At 52.0% G+C, this 13,083-nt stretch overlaps 2 protein-coding genes across 2 annotated transcripts in view; both read left to right on the forward strand.

Moving 5' to 3' along the window:
* AARS1 (alanyl-tRNA synthetase 1) overlaps positions 1 to 13,083 on the forward strand; it is a 370,792-nt gene that overhangs the window by 210,955 nt on the left and 146,754 nt on the right. The window lies entirely within an intron of this gene.
* Positions 1 to 13,083, forward strand: part of ST3GAL2 (ST3 beta-galactoside alpha-2,3-sialyltransferase 2) — a 58,183-nt gene that overhangs the window by 32,914 nt on the left and 12,186 nt on the right. Inside the window, exons 2-3 of the mRNA XM_050772781.1 lie at positions 6,909 to 8,262; positions 11,342 to 11,535. Coding sequence (XP_050628738.1) covers positions 7,924 to 8,262; positions 11,342 to 11,535 — 533 coding nt within the window. The 5' untranslated portion in view covers positions 6,909 to 7,923. The remainder of the gene's footprint in view (positions 1 to 6,908; positions 8,263 to 11,341; positions 11,536 to 13,083) is intronic.

Genomic DNA, 13,083 nt, shown 5'->3' on the forward strand with positions numbered 1-13,083 from the left:
AAGGGACCCTCACTGTCTGTGCCGCTTGCTCGGCTTTGCCACCTGTCCCACACGAAGCCCCTCCAGGACCAGGCTCGATGCTGTCATCTCTTGCTGCTCCTGGTCTTTTTTCCTCTGTTTGCCTCTTTTTCCTGCATCATAAATTTCTCCTCTAATAATTCATTCCCATCAGTGTACATACATTCTGGACCATCTCTCAGCTGAACCCCATTCCATATTCCACTCTTACATCCCATTCCTTTTTTTTTTTTTTTTTTTTTTTGAGACAGAGTCTTACTCTCACCCAGGCAGGAGTGCAGTGGCGCGATCTCGGCTCACCACAGCCTCTACCTCCCAGGTTCATTCGAGTCTCCTGCCTCAGCCTCCCAAGTGGCGGGATTACAGGCGTGAGCCACCACACCTGGCTGTCAGTGGCTTTTGACCTATTCACCACAAACAATTTTAGAACGTTACCCCAGAAGGAAACTCCAGCCCACAGGCAGTCATTCCCCATTCTCCTCTATCCCCCAGCCCCTGGCAACTGGTAGTCTACTGTCTTTCTCTATGGATTTGCCTATTCTGTACATTTTATATAAATCATCCAGCATGGGGCCTTTTGTGCCTGGCTCCTTTTTTTTTTTTTAAGACGTAGTCTTGCTCTGTCGCTCAGGCTGGAGTGCAGTGGCGCGATCTCGGCTCACTGCAAGCTCCGCCTTCCCGGGTTCACGCCATTCTCCTGCCTCAGCCTCCTGAGTAGCTGGGACTACAGGCGCCTGCCACCACGCCCGGGTAATTTTTTGTGTTTTTAGTAGAGACGGGGTTTCACTGTGTTAACCAGGATGGTCTCAATCTCCTGACCTCGTGATCCACCTGCCTCGGCCTCCCAAAGTGCTGGGATTGCAGGTTTGAGCCACCGCACCTGGCTGTGCCTGGCTTCTTTCACTTAGCACGGGGTTTTCAGGTTCATCCATGTTGTAACAGGTACCAGAATTTGATTCCTTTTTATATCTGAATAATACTCCCTTGTACGTATATACCACATTTTGTTTATATATTGGTTGAAGGAACTTTGAGTTGTTTCCATGTTGGCACTCTTATGAATAATGCTGTGTACAAGTTTGTTTTTTTTTTTTTTTGAGATGGAGTCTCGCTCTGTCACCACGCTAGAGTGCAGTGGCGCGATCTCGGCTCACTGCAACCTCTGCCTCCGAAGTTCAAGCGATTCTCCTGCCTCAGCCTCCCGAGTAGCTGGGACTACAGGCACTGCCACTACGCCCAGCTAATTTTTGTATTTTTAATGGAGATGGGGTTTCACCAAGTTGGCCAGATGGTCTTGATCTCTTGAACTAGTGATCCACCCACCTTGGCCTCCCAAAGTGCTGGGATTACAGGCGTGAGCCACTGCGCCCAGCCATGTGTACAAGTTTTTATGTGAACCTAAGTTTTTATTTCTCTTGAGTTTATGCCTAGAAGTGGAATTGCTGAGTCATATGTTATGGTGACTGGACATTTAATCTTTTGAGGAACTGCCAGACTGTTTCCCAAAGTGACTGCACCATTTCACATTCCCCCCAGCAAAGTCTGAGGGTTCCAATGTCTCTGCGTCCTCACTAACGCTGGTTATTATCTGTCTTGTTAATAACAGCCACCCTGATGGGCAGGAAGTGGTATCTGATTATGGTTTTGATTTGCATTTCCCTGATGATTAATGACGTTGAGCATCTTTTCCTGTGCTTGAGCCTTGCAATACCCCCGGATCAGTCATTGTGAAGGTCACCACTGCCCTCCATCCAGTGGTCAATTCTCAGTCCTCACCTTACTTTTTCAAACACTTGACACTGTTAATTCCTCCTTCATTCTTGAAACTTTCATCTCTTGGCTTCCCAGATGCAGGGCTGTTTTTTCCTCTTACCTCACTGGCTTTTTCTTTCCTGGCTTCTCTTTTAGACAGCAGAGTACCCCAGGCTCTGTCCTGAGCTGCCTACTCTTGTCTGTGACAGACCCTCCCTAGATCATTTCTTCTGGTCCTATAGTTTTAAGAATGAACTGTACTCTGATGACTCTCAAATATATCCCTCTAACTCTGACCTCACCCATGAGCTTCAGACAGGTGTGTCCAACTGCCTGTTTCCATCTGCATGTGAATGTCTAAAAAACTTCCTTTTTTTTTTTTTTTTTGAGTTGGGGTATCACTCTGTCACCCATCTTGGAGTGCCATGGCATAATCGCGGCTCACTGCAACCTTGAACTCCTGGGCTCAAGTGATCCTTACACTTCAGCCTCCTGAGTAGCTAGGACTACAGGCACGTGCTACCATGCCCAGCTAATGTTTTTACTTGTTTCTTTGTTTGCTTGAGACGCAGTCTCACTCTGTTGCCAGGCTGTAGTGCAGTGGTGCGATCTCAGCTCACGCAATCTCTGACTCTCTGGTTCAAGCAATTCTCCTGCCTCCGCTGCCCGAGTAGCTGGGATTACAGGCACCCGCCACCACGCCCAGCTAATTTTTTGTATTTTTAGTAGAGACGGGGTTTTGCCATGCTGACCAGGAAGGTCTCAATCTCCAGACCGCGTGATCCGCCCACCTTGGCCTCCCAAAGTGTTGAGATTACAGGCGTGAGCCACCATGCCCAGTGTTTTTACTTTTTTGTAGAGATGGGTTCTTGCTGTATTGCCCAGGCTGGTCTCAAACTCCTGACCTCAAGTGATCTTCCCGCCTTGGCTTCCCAAAATGTTGGGATTACAGACATGAGCCACCACACCCAGCCTAAAAGACATTTTAAATTTAACCAGAACTTTTGTTTTTTCTCAGCAAAACCCATTAATTTTCTGTCTTTTCTGTATAGTGAATGGCATCCCCATCCACCAGGTTGCTCAGGCCACAGCCTCCATGTCTCCCTGATTCCTGTCTTCCTCTTCCCACCCTGTTCCCCTCTTCCTTTCCCCATGGGCCCCCTCCTTGTACCCTCCAACTACCCTACTAGTTAAGCCCTTCACAGTACATCCAGCCATTTCTCACCACCTCCACCACCTGGGATATTGCAGCAGTTCCTTTCTGGTCTCCCTGCTAGTCTTATGCAACAGCCAGAGTAGTCCTTTAATAAAACATGTTTTAACCTAAAAGCATTTTAGATTTTTACTATGAAATGCATCATAGACTCAAAGTAGTATATAGCGTGTTTGTGCTCTTTAAAGAATAAACAAGAAATACTCCTCCATGGCCGGGTGCAGTGGCTCACGCCTGTAATCCCAGCGATTTGGGAGGCCGAGGCGGGTGGATCACCTGAGGTCAGGAGTTGGAGACCAGCCTGGGCAACATAGTGAAACCCCATCTCTAATAAAAATACAAAAAATTAGGCCGGGCGCGGTGGCTCAAGCCTGTAATCCCAGCACTTTGGGAGGCCGAGACGGGTGGATCACGAGGTCAGGAGATCGAGACCATCCTGGCTAACACAGTGAAACCCCGTCTCTACTAAAAAATACAAAAAAACTAGCCGGGCGAGGTGGTGGGCGCCTGTAGTCCCAGCTACTCGGGAGGCTGAGGCAGGAGAATGGCCTGAACCCGGGAGGCGGAGCTTGCAGTGAGCTGAGATCCGGCCACTGCACTCCAGCAAGGGGGACAGAGTGAGACTCCGTCTCAAAAAAAAAAAAAAAAAAAAAAAAAAAAAAAAAAAAAAAAATTAGCTGGATGTGGTGGCACACGCCTGTAATCCCAGCTACTCGGGAGGCTGAGACAGGAGAATTGTTTGAACCCAGGAAGTGGAGGCTGCAGTGAGCCAAGATCATGCCACTGCACTCCAGCCTGGTGACAGAGCAAGACTCCGTCTCAAAAGAAAAAAAATACTTCTGTACCCACCACCTGCATTATGAGGTACGCAGTACTCCTGAAGCGTCTTCAGCCCTCCTTATTTCATCTACCTCTCTTCTCCCTCCAGAGGAATTCCCTGAATTTTGTGTTGTTTCCTTGATTTTCTCTATTATTATCTTTACAGAGAGGCATAGACAATGTCTTGCTTAGCTTTGCATATTTTTTAGCTTTTCATGGATTCGTGCTGTGATCATTTATCTATGACTACTCTTTTTGCTCGATATAATAGTTTTTTGGCCATATTCATCCCTGTTAATGTCTGAAACTGGAGTTCATTCGTTTTACTCTATGGCACAAAATGCACCACAATTTATCCATTCTTTTTTTTTGAGACAGAGTTTCGCTCTTGTTGCCCAGGCTGGAGTGCATTGGCGCGATCTCCGCCTCTGGGGTTCAAGCGATTCTCCTGCCTCAGCCTCCCGAGTAGCTGGGATTACAGGCATGTGCCACCATGCCCAGCTAATTTTGTATTTTTAGTAGAGATGGAATTTCTTCATGTTGGTCAGGCTGGTCTCAAACTCCCGACCTCAGGTGATCCACCCACCTCGGCCTCCAAAAGTGCTAGAATTACAGGCGTAAGCCACCACGCCTGGGCTTTTCTTTTTTTTGAGACAGGGTTTTGCTCTTGTCACCCAGGCTGGAGTGCAATGGTGTGATCTCGGCTCACTGCAACCTCCGCCTCCTGGGTTCAAGTGATTCTCCTGCCTCAGCCTCCTGCATAGCTGGGATTATAGTTGGCCACCACAACGCCTGGCTGAATTTTTGTATTTTTAGTAGAGATGGGGTTTCACCATGTTGGCTAGGCTGGTCTTGAACTCCTGACCTCAGATGATCCACCTGCCTCAGTCTCCCAAAGTGGTGGGATTACAGGCATGAGCCACTAGGCCTGCCTTCTCTGAGCTCTTTATATCGAGGTATGCATGGTCTTATCATGAATGATCTGAGTAGCTGTGAAGGGGAGCGAGCCCATGACGCAGTGGGCAGCTGAGAGGCACAGGTAGAAATGAACTGTGAGAGAGTCAGTGCCAGGTCACTTTTGGGATTTTTAGTGCATGTAAGGGGCCTCTGATTTTTTTTTTAGCTCCTCCCCATTGCTCCATTTGCCCTCACCACAGCAAGCTGAGCAGCCTAAGTTTGCAGTAACACCTGGACCTGGGGCTCCCAAAGCAAGGGCCTTTGCCAGATGTTCTACTTCTATGCTCTTTCCAGACATGTTGTCAAAACCAGGGATTTTCCTCTCCCCAACAGGCAGTGCAATTCCATCAGGTGCCCTCTGCGTTGATCTAGCATCCCAAGGAGTTAGTGACCTCTGATTGAGTTGCTTCCTTTGGAAGCCTCCTGTGCCAGCTTTGCCCACCCCCGCCTTCAGTGGCCACTGCAGGACTGCCTAGCCAGAAACCAGGTCTCCCCAGGCAGGACCTCTTGCTCCCATCAACTGCAAAGTCACTGCCTTCCAGGGCCACCTGCCTCATGACTGGCTCTCCTCAGGTCACAGGAAGCTGGGAGCGGAACCCTGAAAGAACTTGAGTTCTTTCCTTAGATGCTGAGCATGCAGCAGGCAGAGGGAGAATGAGAGGAGACAAGGACCTGGCTTCCCGTCTACAGTCTGTTCAGACAAGGCCATGACTAGAGTGGGATCTGCTAAATGGGTACAGCAGAACATTGGAAGAAGCACATTTGAGCCAGTACTGCTGGGGTCTCTGAATTAGACCCAGGAGCCCTGGTGAGGCCTGTGGGCGGGGCTTCACTTGTGACCCTGAGAAGCCAACTCCACATCTCCTTCCCTCACCCCTGAGCCCTGGGTGGTTCAGGGAGGCCACAGCCTTTCTGTGCCCTGACCTATCCCAAAGTCACCTCTATTCACAAGGTCGTGACCTTAGGTAAGTTCCTCTACTTTTGTGAACATCATTTTCCCACCCAGAATAATGTCCTTATTGCAATATGTTCGTTCCATTCCCTGCTGGCTTTGTGGCCACAAATGGAGGGGCAGCTAGGTTTCTTGAACACAGAGCCTGAGAGGCCTTGTCTGCAGCTGCTGGAAGCAGCCAGGAGACCCCAAAAGTGGGCTGGAGACTTCAACAAGGATCGGGAACAGGCCCAGGGGCTAGGTCAGCAGCGCTGCTAGGCGGATTTGGAGGGGAGCTGGGGAGAGGCGAGGCAGCCAGCTTTGCAGGATTCCCACGGCACAGAGCCAGTGCTCAGGGGTTCCCTTCTCAGCGTTCCTCTCACCTGCTGTGATTCCCTCGCACCTGGCATGGATCCGAGCTCCTTTCCTTATGGCTGAGACCCAAACTGCCTACAAGTGGCCTCTTCTCCCTGTTCTTGCCTGGAAGGACAGCATGGGGCCTTAGGCTGTCAGCACTACCCGGGACCCTGGCATTCACTTTGTCCATAATGTACATATGGATGTAGGCAACTGCCCTCAGGGCTGTCTGGGGGCAGGACCAAGCCCAGCAGCCACACCTCCTGACACAGCCAGGTTCTCCCCCAACGTCGGAGCTGACAGGACTGTTCATGGTTCACTGAGTGGACGCAGCAATGCCTCATTGATAATCCACAGTCGAGAGAAGAGGGGCGGTCAGAGACCGGCCAGCCCTCCCTTCTGACTGGGAGAGGCCTCTGCAGGCACTGACAGGCTCCAAAGAGCGCTGTGGGGGCAGTCAGCATCCATAGTCCCCTGGGATCTTCCCTGGGCTGTTTTCTCTGACGTTTCACCTGAAACTAACTGTACATAGCTGGGCTAGGAACCTTCTAAATCTGATACTTCCAGCATGTGGCTTAGGGAAAATCACTTGACTCCTTGTTTACCTTCTGGCTAAGAAGTGAAAACTCTGGGTTAATCTAGTCCTCCAGGCCCTGGAGTCCCACAGAGTGATGCTATGTGTACAACTAGAGGGCAGAGCCCTTGGTCATGTCCACCCTTTGATTAAGTGGGCATCTCCTGTGCTGCTAGCTTTGTCCCCTCTGGGACTTGGGGTGGGGTTGGGACAAAGCCTGGTGCTGGGACAAAGCCTGGTGCTCGTGCGATTCATCTGCACATTATTTCTCCTCTCTGCCATTTTAGGGTCGCACTGCGGCAGCCTGGCGCTCGACATGTGAAAGGGAACCTGTCAGGATTACTGCGAGCTAACAGCAGGACAGGCTGGCCCCGGGGAGCGGGGATGGGCAGAGCAGCTGCTGAACCTGGGCCAGCAGTACCAGGAAGGAGACCTGGGCCCTGATGGGGAGCTCAGCACACGCTCGCCTGACCCAGATGGTATTGGACACAGTTCCCCGCTGAACGGCAGCTGTTCCCAACGCCAGAGGACCCCACAGCCACAGTAGGAGCTTTGCGACCCCTATGCAACTGCAGCTGGGGCTGAGACCACGAGGAGAAGGGCCCAGCACCTCATATGGGAAGCAGTAGGGCAGGACCTACCACGAAAAGGACCTCGATCTCTGCAGCGAAGTTTTCCAGCACTCACAGCCTTCCCGTTTTTCTCCTCTCAGGCCTGGGGTTTGGCTTCCCTCCTCTGGCAGAGGTTTTGGGCCAGGAGGACCAGCCGAGGTGGGACACGTGCATGGAACCCAGGTCTCCTGAAGCCCATGTGCTCTCTGTTGTGATTGGAGTTCTAGGGCTTCCCCGCTGCCGGGGACGAGGGGCCGCCTCATTGTCTGCTCATGAACCACAAGGACCCCGACTGCTCCAGACTGGATTATTTCAAGCCGCCAAAGAGGGGGACCCCTAGAGCTGGCAGCCAGCAATCCCAAGGGACTAGAAGGCTGCGATGGACTGACCTCCCCCTCACCAGGGTGGCGGGAGAGGCAGAGCCTCTGTGGCCCAGCTAGTGACAGACCCGATGAAGCCCTAAGCAGGGGCCCCACCTGACTCAGGGACAGGACAGCCACTCCTGCCAACGTGCGTTCTCCCCACATTGAGGGAGAGCGTGGCAAGGGACCCCTGCCACTGTCCCCTGCTACAGCACGTGCCCCTATGCCCTTTGCATGTGGTGCCAGAATAGACAGGCTACACTGTGGCTGGCCCCTCAGTGGGCTGGGAAAGGAGTGGCCACGGTGACCACCACCCACCTGCTGGCACCATGAAGTGCTCCCTGCGGGTGTGGTTCCTCTCTGTGGCCTTCTTGCTGGTATTCATCATGTCCCTACTCTTCACCTACTCGCACCACAGCATGGCCACACTGCCCTACCTGGACTCGGGGGCCCTGGGTGGGACGCACCGGGTGAAGCTGGTGCCCGGCTATGCCGGCCTGCAGCGCCTTAGCAAGGAGGGGCTCTCGGGCAAGAGCTGCACCTGTCGCCGCTGCATGGGTGACACTGGCACCTCCGACTGGTTTGACAGCCACTTTGATGGCAACATTTCCCCCGTCTGGACCCGAGAGAACATGGATCTTCCACCGGATGTCCAGAGGTGGTGGATGGTAAGAGTTGCTGCCCCCTTCCAGGGATCTGTCCCCGGTTTTAAAGCCACTCAGGGCCCCCTCTTGGATTTCTGGCCCCCAGAGCCTTGACAAAGTGTAATGCCTGTTTGACCAAGCCATTTATAGGATCACAGATGACTGAAGGGCAGAGCGAGCATTGACCTGATGGAGTGGACTAGTATTTTCCAGTGCCTGTAGGACCTGAGCATAGGCCAGAAATGCCTCCTGGACCAGGCAGGCAGCACGGACACAGGGAGCAGGTGGGAGTGAGGAGTACAGCCATGGGGGGCCTGCCCCAGAGGAAGGAGGCAGCCACCCCTTGGCCCCAGCAGTTGTTGCTGCACAAGGCTGGATCTGGGTTTTTTTTTAAGCAAACCCAGAAATCCAGATTTTAAAACTAAGTATCCTAATTTATGAATATTGACTCACAATAATTGTTTTCTATTTGTTTGTTTGTTTGTTTTTTGAGATGGAGTCTCATTCTGTCACCCAGGCTGGAGTGCAGTGGTGCCGTAACTTCTGCCTGCAGATTCAAGTGATTCTCCTGCCTCAGCCTCCCTAGTAGCTGGAATTACAGGCGTGCGCCACCACCCTCAGCTAATTTTTTTGTATTTTTAGTAGAGACGGGGTTTCACCGTATTGGCCAGGCTGGTCTCAAACTCCTGACCTCAGATGATCCTCCCGCCTCAGCCTTCCAAAGTGCTGGGATTACAGGTGTGAGCCACTATGCCCAGCCGAAGTAATTGTAAATACCATTATAACAGAGCTTCTTGCTTGGTTCTTTACAATTGCTGGAAGACTTTTTACTGGGCTGGGATAAGAAAGCCTTGTAGGGAAGGCTGGGCGCGGTGGCTCATGCCTGTAATCCCAGCACTTTGGGAGCCCAAGCTGGGCGGGTTACGAGGTCAGGAGTTTGAGACCAGCCTGATCAACATGTTGAAACCCCGTCTACTAAAAATTAAAAAAAAAAATTAGCCAGGCATGGTGGCAGGCGCCTGTAAGCCCAGCGACTCAGGAGGCTGAGGCAGGAGAATCGCTTGAACCTGGGAGGCAGAGGTTGCAGTGAGCCAAGATCACGCCACTGCACTCCAGCCTGGGCAACAACGTGAGACTTTGTCTCAAAAAAAAGAAAAGAAAAGAAAGGTGTGTAGGGAAGACTTAATCTATTTTATAAAATAAAGTGTTGCCTGATTCTAGAGTTAAAAAAAACAAGCAATGTAAAGAACCGTCAGGGGCTAAGGGAGTTGAAGGGGTGGGGCTGGGGGGTTCTCCCTGTCTTTCCAGTCATCACTTTTCTGCTACTTGTAATTCCTTCTGCCTCGCCCCAAGGCTCTGGAGTCACTCCCCAGGCTCTGCAGGCCATCTGGTTGCCACACATGTCATGGGTGGAACCATGTCAGCACTGAGCCCCTGCAGGCTCCCAAGCTGTGAGGGATGAGCTCATGTGATCAGGCTTATCAGAACGATGCCACAGAACATGCCTTCCAGCCCAGACTATCAGAGTGCCCAAGGACCGGGGTCTGCAGAGCTAGGGCCACTAGGAGCCCCGTGGGCTCTTACTGTGACAGCTTTTTTTGATACAGGTTCTCACTGTCTTTGCAGTGGCACAGTCTTGGTTCACTGCATCCTTGACCGCCCCCAGGCTCAAGCGATCCTCCTATCTCAGCTTCAGAGTAGCTGGGACTACAGGCGCGTACCACCACACCTGGCTAATTTTTATATAGGAATTCTCGTCTCAGAGTCAATCTCTCCCTACAGATCAATCTCCCATCTCCCCTGAGCAGGCCCTGCTCACCCACAAACCCATTGAGTTATGGCTCCATCCACAGAATGTTTTATTTTATTTTTATGTGGGTTTTTTTTTTTTTTTTTTGAGTAAAAATAATTCTAACACTTTTGAGTAAAAGTAATTTACTTTTGAGTAAAAGTAATCCCACACCTTGGGAGGCCAAAGCAGGTGGATCACCTGAGTTCGGGAGTTCGAGACCAGCCTGACCAATATGAAAAAACCCCATGTCTACTAAAAATACAAAATTAGCTGGGTGTGGTGGCGCATGCCTGTAATTCCAGCTAGTCAGGAGGCCGAGGCAGGAGAATCGCTTGAATCCAGGATGCGGAGGTTGTGGTGAGCCAAGATTGTGCCATTGCACTCCAGCCTGGGCAACAAGAGTGAAACTCTATCTCAAAAAAAAAAAAGAAAAATCAGGATTTCATTTTTCTTATTTCATATGAAATCCTTACTTTCTTTTTTTTTTTTTTTTTTTTGGACGGAGTCTCGCTCTGTCGCCCAGGCTGGAGAAAATCCTTACTTTCATTGTCTCTTGAAAAGTGGGAAACTTTGGCCCTTCTGGGCTCATGATCCCACGTGGCAACAGTTGGCTGAAGTTGCCCTTCTTTGCCGGGGCTCAGATCTGTTGGGTGTGGACCTTACCTACCATGTTACTCCTGTGTGGTACCTGCTGGGCCCGTAAGCATCTGATTGGTGCTGCCTCGTTTCATGGTCTTTGACCACCAGCTGGTTAGTACAGGTCTCGCTGGTAGGAGGGGACACCAGGACACCAGTTTTATTCCAGCCATTCTGGCTCTGAAAGAATTATCAGCCTCTCTGCCCTTCCCTGGGTGGGGGCTCAGGGAGTGGCTGGACTGTTGCCCTAGACGCGGCTTCTGCAACCCCAGTCCTCAGCCTGAGTGCTGAGGGCGCCCCCTGTAGGCTGACTAGGAAGGAGCCCCTAAAGGAGGCTGCTCTGTTCCGTGGCCCAGGCCTGCAGGTTCCCAGAGAATGTGTGAAAGGCACCTTGATCCAGAGCCCTTTCTAGTGCATCAGAGCCACCCGTGACTAGCAGGGCACCCAATCTCCGGACGTTGAGACTCACTCACAACTGGGGACTTCACTGTCGTTGAGAGAGGGAGAGACCCTCACTGCCCAGAGGAAAGAATCCCTGTTCCCTGGCAGAGCCCTGGATAAAGAGGCCTGTGCCCAGGCACTGGAGAGTGAGAGCAGAAGAGGGGAGGATGGGGCCCCTCCTTCTTCACACACTTCTCCCCTTCCTCATTTTCCGTCTTCCTCTCCCTTCCATAGATGCTGCAGCCCCAGTTCAAATCACACAACACCAACGAGGTGCTGGAGAAGCTGTTCCAAATAGTGCCCGGTGAGAACCCCTACCGCTTCCGGGACCCCCACCAGTGCCGGCGCTGTGCTGTGGTGGGGAACTCCGGCAACCTGCGGGGCTCTGGCTATGGGCAGGACGTGGACGGACACAACTTCATCATGAGGTGAGCCCCTGCGGAGCCCAAGGGTGGGTCCAGGATGGGCCTCCGGGAAGGGGACTGCTCTCCTCTGCCATGTCTGGCAGAGTGCATGCTGCCAGTTACCAGTGTGCTCTGGGGCCCTGCCTCCTAGCGTCTTTCATAGCAGGCTTCGAGCTCTCTCCTTTGCCTGTTTGGGGTGGATGGGGAGCCAGAATCCCAAATCTAAGCTTTGCTTGAGGCCTGCACTCTGTTTCCAATGCTCTGAATTCCTCTGGAAACAGCTGACATGAGATTCCTGGCTGACGTTTGGTGAAAAATCCCACCAGAGGCCGGGCACAGTGGCTCATCCCTGTAATTCCAGTGCTTTGAGAGGCTGAGGTGGGAGGATCGCTTGAGCCCCAGGAGTTAGAGACCAGCCTAGGTAACATGGCGAAACCCTGTGTCTGCAAAAACTTTTTAAAGATTAGCTGGGCATTGTGGTGTGTGTCTGTATTCCCATCTACTGGGGTGGCTGAGGCAGGAGGATTGCTTGAACCCAGGAGTTCGAGGCTACAGTGAGCTATGATTGTACCAGTTCACTCCAGCCTGGGCAATAGACTGAGACACTGTCTCAAAAACAAAAATTCCCATCAGAAGCCGGCCCTGTCCTCCTCATCCCCTCAGCAGCTGAGCGAGTGAGGGCCCCAAGCCCAGCCAGCATCCTGCTTCTCAGCAGCAGGTGATTCTCTCTGGCAGATGCACGGAAGGCAGATGTCGTGGGTGCTAAAAGGAGCTCTTTGGTATTTACTCTGGGGCTCATTCATTCCCAAGACGTCTATTCCCCGCTGTGAGGAGGGGAGAAGAGTTGGGAGGGCATTCAGTCCTGACCGAGACTCTGCAGCGAAGGCCTGGGCATGAACAGGGAACGGGGGCAGGCTCGCGACCTGAACATGGGCTGCTTGCTCTGCTCCAGAGCCTGTGTTTTCTGATGTCCCCCCTTGACTTGGCTGGGGACAAGAAATGCCACAGTGGGGATCCTTCTACCCAACTCCTTGATGGAGGAAGAGCCTGAAGAACCGAGATCCTGCCAATGCCCAGTTTTCACTCATCTCTTAGGCTGAGCATTGCAGAAAGACCAGGTTTCCCAGGAGGCAGAAGGAAGGGCTTTGTCTTAGAAACTGTTACTGTCTCCATAGCAACACAAAGGCAGCAATATGTCTCGGAGGCATTCAGCATTCCATGTAAGACCTTCCTCATGTTGGGAAATGGTGCAAGTGGGAGGGTGAGCAGGATGGACTGGACCCTGTCCAGGACCCTGGAACCACCTGAGGATATCCATATCCTCCAACTGCTGATACCCCAATGGGAGAGAGATGGGATGGGAACTGGTGTTAGAGGGGCCTTTCCTCTTTCCAGACACCATGGCCAGGTTGGGAATTGAGGGATCTGTCACTTCCATGCAGCTCTGGGCACTCGGAAAGCCCAGGACAGTGCTCTCAGCTGCCTGAAGCACCTGCATCAGGTTTGAGCTTTCACTGGGCAGGCACCTACGTGATGGTCAGGAAGCTCCTGGGTGGAAGCCCTGCAGGCCCA

Source organism: Macaca thibetana, chromosome 20, assembly GCF_024542745.1.
Source record: "Macaca thibetana thibetana isolate TM-01 chromosome 20, ASM2454274v1, whole genome shotgun sequence".
NCBI classification, from domain to species: Eukaryota; Metazoa; Chordata; class Mammalia; order Primates; family Cercopithecidae; genus Macaca; species Macaca thibetana.